The following is a 19,911-nucleotide window of genomic DNA, read 5'->3' on the forward strand; positions in this document are numbered from 1 at the left end:
CCCGTTATAGGGCTAAGATAACATCCACAAGGCCAGCAATAACTTGCTTGCTGAAGTTTTGCACAATGGAGAGGACCTTGCACCTTCCTGACCTGTTCGCAGTTGCACTAATGGGTTCAGTGGTGGGGAATCTCTATCGCAGCCCTCTAGGGAGGATTTGTGGGAAATGCAGTCATGCCCTTTGCCTGGAGTAGAGTGAAAGCCACATATATATATAATTAAGCTGATTCTACTCTAAGGACATGTGTTTTTTGGATTGGTCAATGTTTTTATTGCAAATACCCAAGCAGTGTACGTGGCTTGACTGGTTTCAAACCTGTTGTTGACTTAGCTTCCCACATTTTGGGAGCATAGTCCAACAAACAAAGGAAACATGCAGTTGTGGGGAGAGGAGTAGAGAAGGAGTAGAGAATTCTGGACGTAGGTCCTTTTTTGTAATTCCTTAAGAATGAGGACAGAATGCCTGTCTGAGGGGCATTAGTTGCCAAGGTCATTATTAACAGACCAGCTAGCAGAAAGATATCTTCAGAAGCTTTTTGTAAGATTGGCTCACTCTAGTATAGTAAGTCTATAAGTTCCTTCAGTGCTGTGTTCTACATACTCATTTTACTGAGTGTTTGAGAGGTGGGACACCTTTCTTCGTCTGCTCCTAGTTGCTTGTCTTTGCACACATAAAGCAGGTCCATTGGAGCTATTGGAAACACTGCCATTGGCAGGGCTTTGACTTCATGGGTAAGATCATGTAGAGACTAGCCAGTTGTTAACAGATATTAAGGCACTTGAGTCTGCAATCTTGTATGTTTACAGGTTGCTGTTCTCCTTTGAAATTAATTCTGCAATAGAGGTTGAAATTTGGAACTCAAGTGAGGGAATGATAAATGCAAACCTCTAACTGCATTTGATGTACACTTCTGGTTTATTATATGTTTTGTAGTATCATCTGGATTTCTAAGTTGTTGCATTGAGCCTTTGAGAAAATAACTGTGTTCCCTGTGCTTAACACTGTACAGCAAAAATCTTCTGTGAGTGCTTAAAGCCTGAAACATGGAGACAGAAGATGGATACAGAAAGTTAGGTGGGAGAGGGCAGGGCAGCAATGAGATAATATCGCATCGCATGATGGACGTGCATTGCATGCATGATGGTCCTCGTCTGAGCTGCTGCAAAGCTTTTTTTCTCAAGTTTAAGAAAATTACATTTCTGTCTTACATAGTTAATAAGATGCAGAGCAAAACATATCATGCTCTGTTAAAAATGTTAATTTATAAAAGTGGGAATATATAGGTGATTTAAAAATATGTAGCTGCTAAATTTAGTCAAGAGTGTAAAACTAACTGTAATTGAAGCTATTACTGTTATTCTAGCATAGTTTGCAACTTCTGTTAAATGGAGTGTATGTGAAGCCTACCAGAGGTTAGAGATGTTCCGTATTCACACTTGATTGATGGGGCGGGCACCATGGGGCTTCTTCACACTGGGGCAGCAGGCAATGTGGAAGGAATCACCTGCAGCAGAGCTCCTCCCAGGAGCTGTCTCCCAGCATGCTGGTCTCATTGCTCTTCCCATCCGAGGGCTGGAACAGAGGGAGAGCAAATGTGGATATTAAGAGGAAAGCAGAGAGAAACTCAGTCAGCAGATTGCTGCTGGTGTTTATTTCCCTCTTTTGCCTCTGCAGTTCTGGCCAGAGTTGGGACTAGTTCAGTGCTCTGTCCTTTTGTCATCTCCAGCTGCAGCTGACTTTGATAGGGTTCATTCAGGAGCTAGCAGAGAGGTGGTTTAGGGTTACACTCTGATTAGTTTAGTAACTAGTTGTGAGAAACAGTAATAGTTCCTTCAGTAAGTGCATGTGTTTAGTTTCAAAACGATCTGTTCCTATCTGGGTCCAAACCCTTCTTCTTAATGACTATATTATTTCTTAACAACCTCCAGTATAGTCAGTGTTGTTTTCTTAATGGAAAATTAAATTTATGTTGCTTTCATAATAAAAAATGCTTATGTTTGTGATAGAGACTTCCCCAAGGTCTAATCTTCAGGTTTGATTCCCAGCGTTTGATTCACTGAACGTCACTGTAGCTAAAACTTGAAAGTGACCACTTTCTAAATCATTGAGTTGTATTGGATCAAGGGCACTTCTCAGTGTAGTACCTGTTTATCTTGGTTGCCTTGAACAGCATGTTTATTCTGTAATAATGGACAGCATATTTGACTGAAAGATTAGATAGGGGCAAAGTAAAAAATTATACTTAATAGTCTTACTGAGCAGTCACACAAAAATTGTTATAAAAGAAAATTAACTTATTCTTTGATTCCTGTTGATGTAAATATAAAGTTGCGTGTTTTTGATGCTTGTAGTGAGTAGACTGTTGGACCATAATCTTGCAAGTTTGCAGTTACCTCAGCCTGACAAGATGAAATCAAAGCAATGTTAAAGGCATCATCCTATTGCAAGCACTGAAAAAACAGTGTTCAGATCATCGCTTCCAAAACTAAACACCTAAATATGCACTTTTTTTTTTTCAGTAGGTGGTAAGTAAATTTATCTGGTACATGGTGCTTTTGCAGAATTCAGTGGAGGATCAATTTCACTGTTTCGGTCAGCTGAGTTGTTCTTTGGTTTCTGGCAAACTCTTCACGCTTCTCTTGGCCCTAGGAAGTTTCTTGCTGTCCTTTTCAAGGCCTGGCTTTGTGTCATATCTCCACTTGCCTTGACCTGCTTCCCTTGCAGTCAGGACGCTGCTTGCTCCAGACGCAGCTTTGCTACTCTGAAAAAGGAGCCATCTCCAGCCAGAGGAGCCTGACAGCCCCATTAGTTTCTTGTTAGAAGAACAGTACATATATGAGCAAACAGATGAAGTTGGTCCCTCTGTAAAAGTCCCATTGCTTTCACTTGAACAATGCTTGTTTACAAATGTCTTCTAAAAATCCTTGATGTTAGAACAGGCCAGTGTCACAACTATCTTCTGAGCACACCCGTGTCTAAGCTATAAACATTCCATCTCAAGGAGTTAACATATCCCAAGGTTTTGTTATTTGATTAACAAAAATAAACTTTTTTTTTCTGTGTCAAAGGCAAATTTTTACATCTGACTTCCTGTTTCAGCTGAGACAGCTAGCCAAGATAACTCATTTGACCTTCTGAAAGCTCCTCCTAAAGCCTTTTTAATTAGTAAATGCTACAGTTATGAAAAGCCTTCATGTGGTTGGAAAGGAAGAACTATCATTTGCTTTTGGCATTAAAGTTATGAAGACTATGTTTTTATTTAACAGTGGTATATTACCTCTTGTCAACAGGAAGTTAAAAGTAAAGTGCACCAAACTAGTTTTGAGGGAAATTCCTTGTAGTTTAGCATTAACAGATGTTGCATAGTGTCACTGAGAATAGGGGATGGTATTTATATAAGCTTGAGAGTTTAATCTTAGATCTGGCAACCAATGCTAACAATTCCCCTTGGTATAATTTTACTACTTGTTTTTTTTTTCAGTGTGTTTTGGAAATACTTGGAAATGTTTGATGCCAAAACATGCAAGTTCTGTTATCTGACTGCACTTTGCTGTGTCACTGCATTTTGTGATGATCAGCTTCCTTTAGCTCTGTTTTGCTGGGCTGAATATAAATCTTCAGGGGAATCCTGCTCCTGAACTTCTGTGAGACCAGATGCATCAACGTAGCCCACTGCCTGTGGCTGGCATTGTCACGCTGCTCAGGTATAGCAAGTTCGATACATCTGGGTCATCCCAAACTTGATACCCACTGCCCAGGGCTCATGTCCAATAGGTCTAGTGGTGGGAGCTATGCCTTTCCAGCCTGCCAGTTTTGACAGAGCTGTATCCTGAACTTTGGTGTGTCCTAGCTCAAGTACAGTTCCAGCAGAACTGAGCCAGTGTGGTGGCTTTTGCGATGTGATGGTCTGACCTCATACCATGCTTACTCCTGTCTTCAGGATTCAATGAAATTAGTCATTGTGTGGCTCCTGTCAGTATTGAAAGGAGATGAAGACCGTATTGTGATTATGCATTTCAGTTTAGTAAGAGGCTGCATTATTTCTTTTTCAGTCTTTGTGTTTTTATCTGTAAGTATTTTTTTTTGGTTGCTAATGTGGTATGAAAATACTCCATACAACCGCTGCTTCTTGAACAGCAGCTGGAGGGCTCTTTCTTTTTTTTCCAGGCATTCCCATGAAAGCAGGTGAGAGGAATTGCCTTCAGTGTGTTCTCATGTACGGGCAGCACGTTTACCTAGGCTGCTTGGTTTTTAAACAAGTTTTCTTAAAATAAAAATTCTACAGTGCAGAAAACTGACATGAAATGTTATATATCTGACTTTTCTTAAGCCCTGCTCAAAGAGAACAGATATTGGAATATGTTTATTCTCTCTAATACTTAGTCTTGGTAACATATTATGATAATCCAGAAATGGGTTTTCCTTGTACATGCATGTAATCAACTGCTTGCTGTATTAAGGCGCAGATGTAATACATTAATTCTGAATATATTAAAAATGTATTTAAGATTAGACTCTCTATTCACGGATCTGGTTGCCTTTTTTTGACACCACAATTTCAGAAAATCTCAAGTACTCGTTTAACTTGTTAGTAGTCCCATTGCAGTAAAGCAAAATATTCAGGCTTTGATACACAGGAACACTTAAACGTATGATTAAATGTCCTTCTTGAAGATGAAGGCTTTCCTGATTTGCAGCTTTAATCATATGTTTTACAGCCTTACTGAGTCACTGCTTGATAACTAATGCTGTATGGACTAGATTGATAGCTCTGTTTAAACAGTGCATATCAAAAGGCGGAGAAATGAGTGCATTGTGGTTTAGTGGTCAGTCAGTCTATTAGACCGCAGAAGTTCCAGTGTGCTTGATTCAGACTAATTCTTTGTGCAGAGCTTTTGAGTTTAAAAAAGCTGCTTAAGAAATTAATTTTGACTGACATAGTATCAGGAGAGTTGGGACAGCTCGGGACTTGCAGCCAAAACTGGTAATGATGGGGTTTTGCTGAAGGTGATAGAAGTGTGGGGGTTTTGACAGCTGTCTTCACATGTCCTAATTTCATAGTTCAGTTTATACCTTCTGTGGTCTGACCCTGTTATCTTAATACCACTCAGTTACATTTTTGAAGTCTTTCTATAATTACTCTTTTTCTCTAAGGCTCTGATTTTTAGCATTGGTTTTGAACACTTATATGATTCAGGTAACTATCTTTTTTATCCTGTTTTTTAAGGGGGAGACCTCAGTTACAGGAAACAACAGAATTCTGACCTGAACAATGTCATAACAGGTTTTTATATGGCATTGCAATAATTTTGTAATGGGTGGGGTACTTAAAAAGTCTCCAGGGCATGAGGAACAATTACAGTGCTTGCAAATATTTCTTCAAGAAAGTTCAGTGAATACCTGGTACACTAAATAGGAGCTTAGCACAGGTGCTACGAGTTCATTTTGATACTGAAATGGTTTATGTCAAATGGGGAAGTGCTGTGTTAGACCCACACATGACCTTAAACGTAACCACGACCTCTTTATGATCCCACCACGTTGATGCAAGTCCATGCCTGGGTTCTGGTTTATGGCAAGCCTGGGGGGTACTGGGGTGCATGGGACTGTCAGGGCGCACCTTGCTCCACAGGATGGGCTTGAGGCACACACCATCCCACAGGGAAAAACCTGTACCCTTTTTATTCCATTAATGTTTCCTGGAGCAATATGTCTTATGTTTATACATGTCTTGACTTCCTTTGAATCCAAACTCAGCTAAAAGCATGCAGCACTACTAACTTGAGCAGAATTGTTTGTAAACACAAGGCTTGAAGTAGCTTCTGCAAGAGCTCTGTTGCTGCTGTTGGAAGCAGCATGTGAAAAATGAAAGGACGACTTATGGTGCTGAATACAATCCATTCATTCTGTTATAGCTTCAGTGCAGAAGGCTTTCATGATTTTGTGTGATCTTTGTGAGTGGTGAAAGTCACATTCAGACACATTTTTGGGGGAAAGTACAGTGTCTTGATTGCAGGCACACAGACAATGTCCTTTTGATGTTGCAGCTCAGGAGACTGCCTCAGTTGTTTCCCCTATCACATATACAGAGTAACTTTTATACTTTGAGCCTAGTAATCTTGGTTTGAGGCAATTGTGGAGACTCAAGTGACCCTTTGTGTGACTGTAACAAGGATGTTAACCTTACAACGCATGCTCACAGGGAAAGTTTCAGCCCTAGTTTGCATCAATTTTTAAGACCTCTATGGAGCTGTGGTCGCTTGACCTTGGCTGGCTGTCAGACGTCCACCCAGCTGCTCTCAGTCCCACTTCAGGGGCTTAATAGTTTCCACTTCAGAACACTAATACCAAGATTTGAAAGCCAGGCACCAGACACCATGGTGTCAGGAAGCCCTGAAGGCAGACAAGTTCTATACTCCTTCCTTTAGTGCTTTTGCTCCTATTTCGCTCAAAATCTCCACTGCTTTTGTGTTAGTGTTTCTGCTTGTACTTGTCCTTCCCACCCCACCAAGCCCTTTCTCTGTCTGCTTTCAGCACACTCCAGTGTTTTCTTGCTTAAGGATAGTGTTGAGACATTTCAGTGCTATGTGAAAGCACAAATCTTTGTCGCCCCCCCGAGACAAAGCAAAAGTGTCCTCACACAGATGAACGAAATGGAAACGTTGACAGGTCAGAATGCTCACCAAGCTGTGGTTGGGGTGAGGGTACAGTGTATGCCCTCCTAGGGCTGACCCCATATATCTCACATTTGTTCAGACTCTCCGGTCCTGCCTTGTCCTATGGCATCAACACCGTTAGTGTCAGAGTCATGAAAGGATGAGTGCTCCCAACAGTTCTTCCTTATAAGGAGGGCAGCATACAATTTGAGGAAATACATCCCATTTCCTGGAAATTCTGTGCAATGTGAAAGGAGTGTGCTCTGCACATGAATGAGCATGTACATGGCCAATAGAAGTATGTGAAAACTTTGGATCTTTACTGTTCCTCACTGTTGACACACGCTGGCTCCAGTTTAACCCTTCCTTGCAATGAGTGTGCTCTGGTGCTGAATGTAGTCTACCATGTTCCTCTGGATTAGAGTGTCCTTGAGATGTGTTTATCCTTGTTCCACAACATCTCATGGAGCCTGTGTTGCTGTTCCCTGGAGGTTTTTGTGAGGAGTTAGGTGCTGTGTTACAGTTTCAGTGATACATTTCTTGCTTTACTTGGGATTCAATACTAAATGGGTCATTTGTGTTTGTATGCAGCTGAGGTGGAGCTTCATGGCTTCTCTGCAGAGAAGTGGAAAAGTCAGTTCTGCCAGGGTAGTAAACTTGAGGAGGTGGCTTGAGAGCGTAGGAGAGGACAGTGCATCTTGAAGTGATGTGAAAGAACAGGAGAAAGGAATAGACAGTAAGAACAAGAGGAAGATGGAGTCCTCATAGCAGCCTTCCAGTATCTGAAGGGGGCCTATAAGGATGCTGGAGAGGGACTTTTCATTAGGGACTGTAGTGATAGGACAAGGGGTAATGGGTTAAAACTTAAACAGGAGAAGTTTAGATTGGATATAAGGAAGAAATGCTTTACTGTAAGGGTGGTGAGGCACTGGAATGGGTTGCCCATGGAAGTTGTGAATGCTCCATCCCTGGTGGTGTTCAAGGCCAGGTTGGACAGAGCCTTGGGTGACATGGTTTAGTGTGAGGTGTCCCTGCCTGTGACAGGGCAGCTGGAACTGGATGATCTTAAGGTCCTTCCCAACCCTAACGATTCTGTGATTCTGTGTGTGTTTCTCTCCTCATCATTCCCACCATCTGATCTGATCATGGGAATGAACTTCCTCCACAGGCCTTATTTCTTTTCAGGGCCCAGCTGCCACTGGATGAGGCTACATTTCTCCGTAACCATTAACTCTTCCCCCTGCATGCTTCCTTGGGCAGCAGTAGCAGAAGTCACAATTCTGGTGGGCAGAAGCAGCAACCAGCTGGTTGGGTTGCTCTAGGAAAAAGAGCAGGGAAGTAGGCCATCCATCTATTCTCCCTTTGGTGGGTTTTAGGTGCTAACTGCATGGCTTTACCTGTGCCAGCCTCACCTGGAGGATTGCTTGTGGACAAGCTTGCCCTTAGGGAGCATAGAAGAGAGTTCTGTTGTTCTGTTCTGTATTCATGGTGCCTACTCCAGGGGCTGTGTTGGCGGGTCACAGAGCTGTGTCCATGGCTCCCATTGTGTTTTCGCTTTGTTAGCTGAACCCTGCTGGGGTTGGTGAGGCCATGGTGAGGTGAAGTGATGTGAGCCAGCCTGTGCTGTATGGGGCTGGATCCCCTGGTCTGCCAGGTTTGCTTGGTGTTGTCTTCTGGAGATTCCCACAAGGTGCTCTGGCTGTTTTATGGAGAACCTTAGCCCTGCTCTGGAACCCTGGTGCAAGGGGAGGAGGAGTGTGAGAGGGACAGGGAGCAAAGCTGAATTTAATCTGCAGTCTTCAGGGACAAGGGTGCTTGGGAGATCATAACAAGTCCCCACAACCATCACACTGGCATCTGGTCGCTTCTAAGACAGGGCAGTGTATCAGGAGCCCACTCTTCCCTGTGGCAAACTCTCTTGCTATCACACTGAGTGCCAGATTTAGGCCATCTAAAGCTAGCCCCTGGCCCTAAAATTCAGTCACGCACCTGAATCTTTCTACTGCTGCCTTAATAAAAGCATGCAGGGTCATGATCCTTTTGGTTATAAAAAGAACACTGACTTCAGAAACAACTGTATCCATTTTATATCCAGCCCAAAATATTCCCACCTATTCTTTTGTACATCCCTCCTCTTAACGTTGCCACCTTTTACCATGTAAATGAAGAAATTCCAGGTCTGTGAGGAATTGGGGTGAGTAGCTTAGCTGTACAGATGCAGTGAGTAGCTTACCTGTACAGATGCAGCTGCAGTTGAAAAGCATACCTGAGTGAATGTGCTATAATCCTCCTAAATAATGAGATAATGTCTAGCATGTAGCTTTAAATAACAGGTAGTTCTTGATCTTCCATAGCATTTCCAGTGACTCACTTCTCCCCCCTCCCCACCCGCTGCAGTAATACAGAAGAGTATTGAAGCTCCTGACTCAGAGGGAGGCATCCTTGCAAGGCTTCTGGCCATGCTGGAGCTCCAGCTCTGCAACACTATGGAGTAGATGGTGGGGGCATCACGGTAGCAGGTCAGGACTGCACTAACAATAACCCAAGCACGGAACCAGTGGTAGCAAGCCATTAAAGTTTGCTTTGAATTCTTAGCCAGAAATCTGGTTGCCAGAATCTCGGCTCTAAAATATTCTTGTATCAAAACTGGGTGCTTGCAGAAAAGACGTTCCAGGGGGCACATCTGGTGGCTTCTCTGTCAGGCTACACTAGGAAACTGCAAGGTGTGAAAGTTAAGAATAGACAAGTGTGCTCCCACACTGATTTGTTGTGGTTTCATGGCTTTTGAAGAGAAAGGATCTTCCGGCAGACCCATAGGAACACAGGGCATGAGGCTTACAACGCAGGCCAAGGGATCGGGTTTGGCTGCGCATCAAGGGAGCTGTGGGGCAAGGTTCTTGTGCATTGACCCCTCCAACTCCATGAGCCCCATTGTTTCTCCCTCTGGGGAGCAATTCAGCCGGTACTGCAAGCCAGCACGTCACGTATGCACTGACTGGCTGCAGCTGGCCTGGTTGCTCTGGGAGCTGCAGAATGGCAGCAGTGACATGCTGCCAAATGTGACCTGACAGCCCTGCCATGAGGACACTCAGGACTCTGAGGGAGACAGGCAGAAGTGGACCAAAGGACTCGAGTCTCCTGTTTGCCCCATGAGATGTCAGATGTGACAGGCACATGGATGGGTCTTGGTTGTTTTCATGTTCATGCAGCCTCCATTCATGATGCAGCTTTGAACATGTAGTAAAGCCACACTCTTACTTGGTGCTGCTGCAGGCAGCTGTGCGCAGCCAGCCACCAGGTCTCTGCTTGTAAGAAATGTATATGAAATTTTCTTGCCGTCGGGTGAGTGTATTCAGAAATGGATCTATGGAAGTTGGGCCAAATTTCTTGGTGATGGGAGTGGATTTTCCTGTGCCTTAAATGCTGCACAGAACCCCACTGTCTATTTTGACGCAAATGAAATCTGCAAATTTGCTATTGTTTCCATGTTAAGCATGGGGATATTCTCTTTAATTTCTGTGTAAGAATGAGGGACTTGATTATTTTTTTGTTGTTATGGTGCAGTGTTTTGAAATGCTTAGGCCAGAAAACATTCCGCATGAGCATGATGTTCCTATTTCTTGCTTCTCAAAGGATAGAAATTTGTTACCCAAGTACTGCTGTGGCATAATGTGTGGTCAAGCACAGCTATTCTGAGATTATCCCTGTCAAAGGGCTAGTGCACTTAGTTCATGGTTCACAACCCTCAGTTAGATGCCCAAGAGCCCTATGAAATAGATAGAAGAGCTGCATGTCAACAGTTGATACGCACAAAAGTTACACACCTGAGCAGGCAGCTCTCTGGCATCATCAAAGCAATGCAGAAAGGACTGCACATGAAATACTCTCATGCACTTGGATTTAAACTTCAGCCCTCTATGAAGTAGGACGTGCAATTCAAAACCCTTGCCTGGGTTTAGATGCCTTCACCACCCCTCTTGCAATGGACTGCTAGCTCACTATCTTAGTGACAAGTCATGGAGAAGGTGGAGCTCATGGTACCCACCACCAATACTACAGGCTAAATGTCTGAAGTGCCTAGGAAGAGGGAATCTGTGCTTGCTGTCACCTTGTGCTGCGCAGGAGAGCTCCCACTTTGTGTTCTGGTGAAGCCAGAAACTTGTTCATAAAGACAGAGGGATATATATATATATACATACAAATGCAGATTATTTTTTAAATAAACAATTTATTGTCCCAGGTCGGATCCCTGCTTCTGGGACTTTGATGAAGTACTCTGACCACTACCATGGAATCATAGAATCACAGAATGGTTTGGGTTGGAACGGACCTTAAAGCTCATCTAGTTCCAGCCCACTGCCATGGGCAGGGATGCCTTCCACTGGACCAGGTTGCTCGAAGCCCCATCCAACCTGGCCTTGAACACTGCCAGGGATGGGGCAGCCACAGCTTCACTGGGCAACCTGTGCCAGTGCCTCACTACCCTCACAGGGAAGAATTTCTTCCTAATATCTAATCTAAATCTACTCTCTTTCAGTTGCATATAGTGCATATACTGTACTGTGGCATATAACATAGGTAGTGTCTCGTCTGTGTGAATTTTGTTTGTTTGTTAATTTGATGAGTGGCCTGACTGAGCTGCTTTGTGCCAGCAAAGTGAACGTTCTCTGAGAACCCAGCAGTGTTCCCAACACCTTTTGGGGAGGTGAGCTCTCAGGCGCCTTCTCTGTAAATTTTGATGACCTGAAGTGTGAGACCGGCACTGAGATGCTGAAGTCGTACATTTGGATGTGCAGATGCTTCTACGGATCTGAGATGTAAATTCAGATGTCAACGAGAAGTGACTACATGGCTTGTGGGATGTTTCAGCTGTTGATTTCTCTTTTCAGGCTGAGCAGACCATTAATGAGTGAATGGGCTCCACTGGGGAAGCTTGTCCTCACATCATGACAGCTGACAAGGCAGAAGCTGGAGAGTTAGCTCTGGAGCCCCTGCTCACTTGCAAACTATGCCTCTGTGAATATTCCCTGGATAAGATGACTACTCTTCAGGAATGCAGCTGCATCTTTTGTACATCGGTAAGTTCCAGCATTATCTTTACATTACAGGAGCGATGTAATGGGAGATGTGCAGAACTGTGAGATGGGTTTGCTTCTCCTGTACAAGAAATGTGTGTTATCTATGCTGATAGAGGATGCTCTCCTGCTCCACTTAGGCGTATACAAATCTATGGGGCCAGATAGGTTACACCCAAGAGTGCTGAAGGAGCTGGCAAGGAGCTTGCTAATCCACTCTCCATCATCTATCAGCAGTCCTGGTCTAGTGGGAAAGTCCCAGGGGATTGGAGACTGGCCAACATGACGCCTCTCTACAAAAAGGCAGGAAAGAAGACCCTGGAAACTACAGGCCTGTCAGCCTGACCTCAGTGCTGGGGAAGGACGTGGAGCAGATGGTCCTAAGTGAGATCATAAAGCATGTGTGGGAAAATGGATGGATCAGGCCCAGTCATGAACCATGGGTTCATGAAGGGCGGGTCCTGCTTGACCAACCTGATCTTCTGCGATAAGGTGACCTGCCTGGTTGATGAAGGAAAGGCTGTGGACATTGTCTCTTTGGATAGTAAAGCATTTGACACTGTCTCCCGCTCTCTCCAGTGTCCTCCTGAAGAAACTGGCTGCTGATAGTCTGGATAGGTGTGTTCTTCACTGGGTTGGAAACTGGCTGGATGGCTGAGCCCAACGAGTGGTGGTGAATGGTGTCACATCTAATTGTCAAGCAGTCAGTAGTGGTGTCTCTCAGGGCTCGGTGTTAGGGCCAGTGTTGTTTAACATTTTCATTGATGATCTGGGTGAGAGGATTGAGCGTACCCTCAGTAAATTTGTGGATGACACCAAGCTGAGCTGTACTGTTGATCCACTGGAGGATAGGGAGGCTCTGCAGTGGGATCTGGACAGGCTGGATCAATGGGCTCTGGCCAATGGTACGAGGTTCAACAAGACAAAGTGCTGGGTCCTGCATTTGGGCCATAACAACCACATGCAATACTCCAGGCTTGGGGAAGAGCGGCTGAAAAGCTGCGCAGGGAAGAGGACCTGGGGGTGCTGATTGACAGAGCTGAACATGAGCCAGCTTGTGCCCAGGCAGCCAAGAAGGCCAAGAGCATCCTGGCCTGTATCAGCAATATTGTGGTCAGCAGGGCCAGGAAAGTGATCATCCCCCTGTAGTACTGGGCGCTGGTGAGGCTGCACCTCGGTTCTTAGCCCCTTACTACAAGAAAGACATTGAGGTGCTGGAGCGGGTCCAGAGAGTGGCAACAAAGCTGATGAAGGGTCTGGAGCACAAGTGTGATGAGGAATGTCTGAGGGAACTGGGATTGTTTAGTCTGGAGAAGGGAAGGCTCAGTGGGGACCATATTGCTCCTACAAGTACCTGAAAGGAGGTTGTAGTGAGGTAGGGTCTGTCTCTTCTCCCAAGTAACAAGTGATAGGACAAGAGGAAACAGCCTCAATCTGCGCCAGGGGAGATTTAGAGTGGATTTTAGGAACAATTTATTCACCAGGAGGGTGGTGAGGTATTAGAACAGGCTTCCCAGGGAAGTGGTGAAATCACCGTCTGAAGAGTGTTCACAAACCATGTAGATGAGGCCCCTGGTGATATGGTTTAGTGGTGGAATTGGCAGTCCTGGGTAATGGCTGGACTTGATGATCTTGAAGGTCTTTTCCAACCTAGCTGATTCTGAGATTCTATTTGTCTGTCTTGCCTTATTTAAAAGACTTATCTGTCATTCTGCTTTTGATAATATGTGAAAGGGTTTTGTTCTTTTTAACTTTGTAATAAATGTACTTGGTTTTATTTTTTTAACAACAAATTGTGGATAAGCTTCAAGCAAGTACATTTAAGTTTTGCCCTTGATTGTTTGAACTCATGGAAGAAAGGTGGTATTCGTGAAGCCAGACTGTGTGAGAGTATCTTCATTTATTCTGAATTCAGGAAAGCTTAAATGAGGTAAGAATCCAGCTGTGTTTCAGGAAAGCAGGATAAGATCGATTAATATACATTTTCAACCCAGACCTCATGAATTTTGTTTTCCATGCCAATTTCCAGAAAACATTTTTGTATCTTAGTTTTAAGAAAACTTACAAGTAGGTATGAAGATATTGCTTTAAATTAAAAAAAAAAGGAAAGTTAATACCTTTACAGTGCTCCCACTGTTCTCCAAGAATTAAGTGAATCTGGTTCAGTATCATCAATGGCACATTAACCTCAGTGTTAGCTGGGCATGGAAGGGAGGACTGCTGAGGACTATGCCAGGCAGCCCTGGGCTCTCCACTCCTCCAGGGCACTGGCCAAAGGGAGAGGTCGGTGATGGCTAGGGATGTTGCTGTCCCTGCCTGTCCCCAGTTGATGCTGCAGCTGCCACTCCATACATACACCCCTTACCTGGCTGTAGCAGGAAGAGCATCTGCTCTGAGCTTGGTTCTCCAATGCCATGACAGCGAAGAGGAGAGTACAGGCACAGTTGTTTGGCATTTGTGCAAACTTCGCTGACTTCCTCTGAACCAAGAGCCAGCTGTGAGTGACTGCTGAATGCAGCTGGGAGAAGCTTTAGACATGCTCTGTTTATTTCAGTGGGTGTAATATGTCTCAGTTGTGTTTACGTACCATGCCTACCCTTTGTCTGGCTGTTGTTGCCTGTGTCTGAATATCCTCTCAATGGACATGTCTGGACTGATGCAACAGAAACACGTAGATCTTACATCCTGTATCAGAGGGCTCTTGAAACTTTTAACTTGCCTATATGGCTTTCTGTCTTGAATCCAGAGCAGTTTCTGGGAGGCCGTATATGTTGCCCCTTGGGCAGCACTGAAGAGTAGAACCAGAAGCATCTTGCCACAGAAGGCTTTGGTGCTGGGGCTTGCATGAGTGAGTGCTCAGGGCCACAGCCTGCAGTAGCTGCACTAGTATGCAATGCCCTAAATTTCCTCCTGCTTATGGCAGTGCTTCTAGATTCTTTTATTCTAGCCTTAAGATAGAGATTGGGGTAAGAATGTCAACTGTGAGCTATGGGATTGAGTCCATAGGAGTTTTTCAGCTGGCAATGCCTTTCATCGTATGTAGCTTATTCTTATCTCCTACCACTAGGTTAATTATATAGATCCAAGAGTAGTTTAAAATTTGAAATTGAAAAGGGCTTGACATGGACATAATAGGTTCTGCTCTACTAAGATGAAACAGTTTAGTTTCTTTTTTGTTCTATTACATGTGTGACATCTTTTTTTGTTTTTGCTAACTAATGATGATTCCACATCTATGATTGTTTTTCACTGCAGCATTTTTGGCTGTGGTAATAATTGGAAATTGTTACTATTTAGGCATCTGTGGGGGTGAGCTTGTATCTCCTTTCACTTGTAGTCTTTAAAACCAAGGAATTCAAATGAGTTAGAATTGTGTACAGCTATTTTTCATCTTAGAAACTCTTTTAATAAACATTATCCCTTGTAAAAGCTGTGTTCTAGCCAAAGTAAGTAACCTGTGTTTAAGAAGATGTATGTTTGCATTTTGGTGGAATGTTGCTAGTAAGACAGGAGTTTTCAAATAGCTATACACATTTTTACTTTCTGTGTTCAGAGAAGAAAAAGCAGATGGCTTGCAGAACACACCCTCTTATTTGGTAGCCTGGTCAGGTCTGAAGAGGCATCAGCCTTGTATTTATCAACGTGTTTTGCATTTGTAAGACTCTACTGAAATGTGAGATAAAGCACACACTGACACATCCTAAGAATTTGAAAATGGCTCTAGAGTACCTGATGGCTTCGCAGTTTGCATTACTCAATTCATTTCCTATACCCATAAAATCTTTGTGGAAGTGCCATGGTGTGGCCCACATTCTTCTGTATATATATATGTTCAGCAATGTATGTGTTACGGAACTTTCTGCTATTTGCCCCATTCCCAAAAGTGGAGGGGCTGTCGTCTATTCCTGATACTGCTTATCTTGTTTTTGTCTTGCCATTCATCCTTCTTGTATATTTGGTGGGATGTCCTTCCTATCTTCAGTCCTTTGTGCTTTTCTTGTCTTTCAGTTTTTTCTGCCATGAATACGCCCATGTGCAACTGCTGAGGTTTTACCCCTATGGTGGTTACATCACTCACACATGTACGTGAAATAATTATGCGCTGTGTCTGGCTACACCATCACAAGGTTACAACATACAGTATTTTAGTCCACTTGTATCTGGGTTCAAAGGAACTAATATTAATTGTGTCCTGATTGGTACACCTATAGAATTATATTGTGAATATTAGACTCATTCCTAGTCAATTCTACATGTTTGTATCCTTTGCTCTTCTCCTTCCCTCTGGTAGCTCCAGAGGTGCCTCACACAGGCAAGATTCAGCAGTGCTTGAAGAGGGTAGTACCAGAAATGGATGGGCCGACCACCTAGTTTTGCTTTTGGAGGGGGCACTGGATGTTACCCAGGCTTTGGGACTCATTAAACTAACTGGAAAGTATACATCTTGGACACTCCTGCCTTTTCAAAACCTGGCTGAAAGTGGGAAGATAGCTGCCAGAGATGAGTGGTGTGAGCACATGCACCTCACTTCCTATTGCAAGTAGTTCCTTGGTAGCTGGCCCAGCATAAATTACACTGTGGAAGCAGTAGTGAGGAGTGTAGGACTAGCAGTAAAACTGGAAATACTAAGGGCCCTGTGTAAGACTTGGTGCGAGTCTGGAGCCTGTAGCAGTCATGGAGATGAGGTTTTACCAGGTGTGATAAGACTGCTATGGAGGCAGTGATGATAGAAGAGAATCAGTGCAGTGCTGTTACGGAAAACATGGTTTTGGGGGTCAGTAAAAAAGCCAGTGTCAGCTTCTTCCTTGCATGACTATTCTGTTTGGTTTTGTCTTTTGTCTTTTCTCCTTCCTCCTTAGCATTTCAGAGTCCTGATGAGAGCCAGGTGAGCAATAAAAACATTGCTGCTATTTACATCAAACAGCTTCTTAGATCCATCTGTGTGTTATTTACTGGAACAGGGTTTGATATGCCTAAGACAACAGATAACAAACCCTGAAGATATTTTCCCGTGTGTGCTTCTGTTGTCAGCACATGTTTGTGCAGAACTAGTGTTATTCACCCTTCTTTTTTTCCAAGCAAATTCTTTGTTGGGTCTTACATTTCTGAGAAATATGTGAGTTAACTGAGTAACAAAAGGTGCAAAACAAATATGATGATACACCTGTTTGTTATTTTGGTGCACACAATGCAGTCTGAATGACATAAAACTTCATGCAACCTTAGAAGAAGTCAGTGTGCAACGTTGAACAGAAGCCCAGGTAGCTTCTGTGTTGTCTTGGCTATTCAACAAGTAGAAGGTGATCTTGAAGGTGTTCGTGAGAACAATATTTTCCACTGTAGCTATGTGTGACAGCAGGGCCAGGGCTAGACATGGGTGTAAAAGGCCCTTCTGCTGCTATTGGCAGCCTGGCACCCTGGGCAGCTGCCTGCCTGGTGAGTCAGGGCCTTGGGAGGCTGCAGCCTCTGACAGGGGGGCTTGCATGCTGCTGCCCACTACTTTTGTTAGGGGGGAAGGGGAAACCCTTCCAGAAATAGGAGTTTCTCTGTTGCATTTAAGGCTCTTCTGCTTTCCTTAATCTTTTTAAAAGCAGCTTCAGGTGGCTAAATACTGACATTTTGTCCTTGGTGCTGTGGAGCCTCAGATCACTTGTGCAGGAGAGCACTGCAGAAGTGGAGACAAACTGATGTGGAGGATCAGCGTCATCAGCAAAAAGCATGGGCAGAAAAGCCTGAGAGCAGAGGAGACTGAGTAGATCAAAGGCAAGGAGGAGGCAGATGACAAAGAGCGTGGGTTGCCTGATAAACGAAGGAAATGCACATGAATACTTCAGTGAAAAACTACTTAGTTAAACTTCTGAGTCAGGGAAAATTTGTATTTGCCTCAATCTAGCCAGCACTGGGTTTTAGCATCTCTTCTGTTTCTTTGTGCTAATTTTCAGGAAGGAATTTGGTCTGCTGTTCTTCCTCCTCTTTCCCCTATCCTTGGAGACACCTGCATGTGCTCACAGCTACACCAGAGCACTACTTTTTCCTCTTCCTAAATAGACCTTGAGCTGTAAAATGCCCTACTTTGTATAAAGCTCACCTCAGGTTGTTTTCTGCTTCCACTCACAGGTAGCAAGCTGTCAAGTTTTGACATATTGGATTCTTTTTCCCCCCAGCTTGATATTTAAAATGTTTCAGAATAGCTTTGTTTTAAAGTTATAAAAAAATGGAATTCCCACACCTGCTGTGTTGGCACTGAACACATAGCACTTCTATAGTAACTTAGGTGGTTTAAGAACTTCTTAAATGCATTTCTGTGCAGAGTCACATGAAAAGCAGAGTTACTAGGGGTACTAAAAGAGTGCAAATGTACCCATTGCTTTTTGATGGATGCTAATGTCCAGGAAGAGGGGTTACATATTTCTGAAGTCAACAGAGGTGGCAGCATCTGGATGGTGGCCAAGGGAAGACAGGTGAGGAAGAGGGAACTAACATGTTTAATGACAGCACCACTTTGGTGAAGTTGGTGTTATTGTCATTTAACAAATGAAGAAACAGATGCGAAGTAAGTTGTCAATGCCTCAGAGTGCTGCGGTAGCTGAGCCAGCCTGTGGCTTAAGCCTCATGCTCATGTCTGTTTTTGTAGCTGTTGGTTAAGACTGGGTTTGGCCTGACACAGATTTGTTTGCGAAAGAAATGGTATTCGCAGATGGTTTGGTTTTGGGAAGGGTGAGTTTCTCTGGTCCTGTTCTCTTGTTCTTTTCTGTTTGGTGGTAACATTTCGTGGCAATGATTACCAGGAAACTATCCTGACTTTTATGAAAGGCTACCAGGATATGGCGGGTTATGTGTAAGTATTAGACTATATATCTGAGCAGAATCTAGCACCATTGGTAGCACATCTTCTAAGACAAAGCTGATAACAATATATTTCTCAGATACGCTTGAAAGATTCCCTAAAAAACAGGCTTGTGGAGCAGCGGGAGGCCATTATATTTTGGTCCATTGTCATGTTTGCTTGCTGTTTTCACTTGGTCATGACAAAATGAAATGCTTGTCAGTGATGTTATTCCTCCCCTTCTTACTGAGCCACAAGATGACTATATGTCATTTGAGGCTAAAGGGGCATTTTCTCACTTTCTTTCAAGCATCTCTCTCAGTAAGGCTCTAATGTGGCCTGATGATCTATCCATTTGAAAGCAATTTCATTTATCACTGTATCTAGTCCTTAGCAGTTAAAATACAGGTTGAGAAATGGAAATGTGTATTTCATTGCATGTCTGTTTTTTTCCCCTTTAAACTGTGCCTATTATAAGTTTATCTCTAACAAATTAATAAATGGCTATTTCTGTGGTGTACTCTTAAAAAATATCTTCAATTGGAAAAGCTCACGTTTTCCAGGTGAAGTGCAGATGCCTTCAGGCTAATTGCCAATAGACTTGACTGATCTGGTTTTAAGACCTGTTGAGAAACTCTTGAGATATTCCAGGAGTTTGATTACTACACATTGAAAGTGATTAGGCCATTTTAGAGATTAAACCTGCAGAACTGCAGATGTCAGGACAACGATGAACATAATACTAAATGTTATGTAGATCTGTCATAAACACTATCAGTACTGTTGTGGGGGCAGAGTATATTTATTTGAGTACACAACTGATTAAATGCTGAGGCGATCAGGGGGATAAATTTCAAGTTCTGGCATCTCACAGAAGTCAATAATACTCCATATTCCATTTAAAACAACATGACTACTACATTGTCTTGTGTAGCCACTGAAGAATGGGTAAATGGTTAGAAAGAAATGAAAGTTATGTCTTACTGAATAAAAAGTACATAAACAATCTTGTGGATTTTAAGATTGAAATCTGAAGTTTTCTTAATTTTTCTGAAATTGAACTTGTCTTCAAATTATACATTAGTAAGGAAAACCCTCTTTTGACAAGGTGCCTTCAATAATTTCTTGCATTTTCATATTTAATGTAGGTAGGTCATGCCCTAGTACTGGTTAGGAAATACTGTAGATCCATTTTTATCCTTTATGCAGTTTAAAGACTTAACTAATCCTTTACTTATCCTGCATCAACTGCTTTACAGTGACTAGAAGCAATTTCTGTAGCATTTGGCAGGAATACAGGCCAGCACTTTCCATTTCTTTCTTCTTCCTACCCATCCTCCCATGTTTCTTAAT

The 19,911-nt window shown here is 43.2% G+C and overlaps 1 protein-coding gene and 1 long non-coding RNA gene across 4 annotated transcripts in view; one reads left to right on the forward strand and one right to left on the reverse strand.

Moving 5' to 3' along the window:
- The window catches only part of RNF144B (ring finger protein 144B), an 81,499-nt gene that overhangs the window by 40,083 nt on the left and 21,505 nt on the right, over positions 1-19,911 (forward strand). The window contains exon 2 of one of the 3 annotated variants that reach the window (XM_061449567.1): positions 11,568-11,735. In XM_061449567.1, coding sequence (XP_061305551.1) covers positions 11,571-11,735 — 165 coding nt within the window. In that variant the 5' untranslated portion in view covers positions 11,568-11,570. Of the gene's footprint in view, positions 1-11,546; positions 11,736-19,911 lie in introns of all 3 variants that reach the window. The other 2 variants (XM_061449568.1, XM_061449566.1) reach the window with 2 other exon arrangements.
- Positions 898-1,602, reverse strand: LOC133266431 (uncharacterized). The gene is made up of 2 exons (XR_009742405.1): positions 1,409-1,602; positions 898-1,037 (listed from the first exon to the last, which is right to left on the reverse strand). It is a non-coding gene; the product is annotated as an uncharacterized LOC133266431 (long non-coding RNA).

Source organism: Pezoporus flaviventris, unplaced genomic scaffold, assembly GCF_033815535.1.
Source record: "Pezoporus flaviventris isolate CSIRO_AGI_PZ_B2104156 unplaced genomic scaffold, CSIRO_AGI_Pfla_v1 ptg000007l, whole genome shotgun sequence".
In the NCBI taxonomy this organism is placed as follows: Eukaryota; Metazoa; Chordata; class Aves; order Psittaciformes; family Psittacidae; genus Pezoporus; species Pezoporus flaviventris.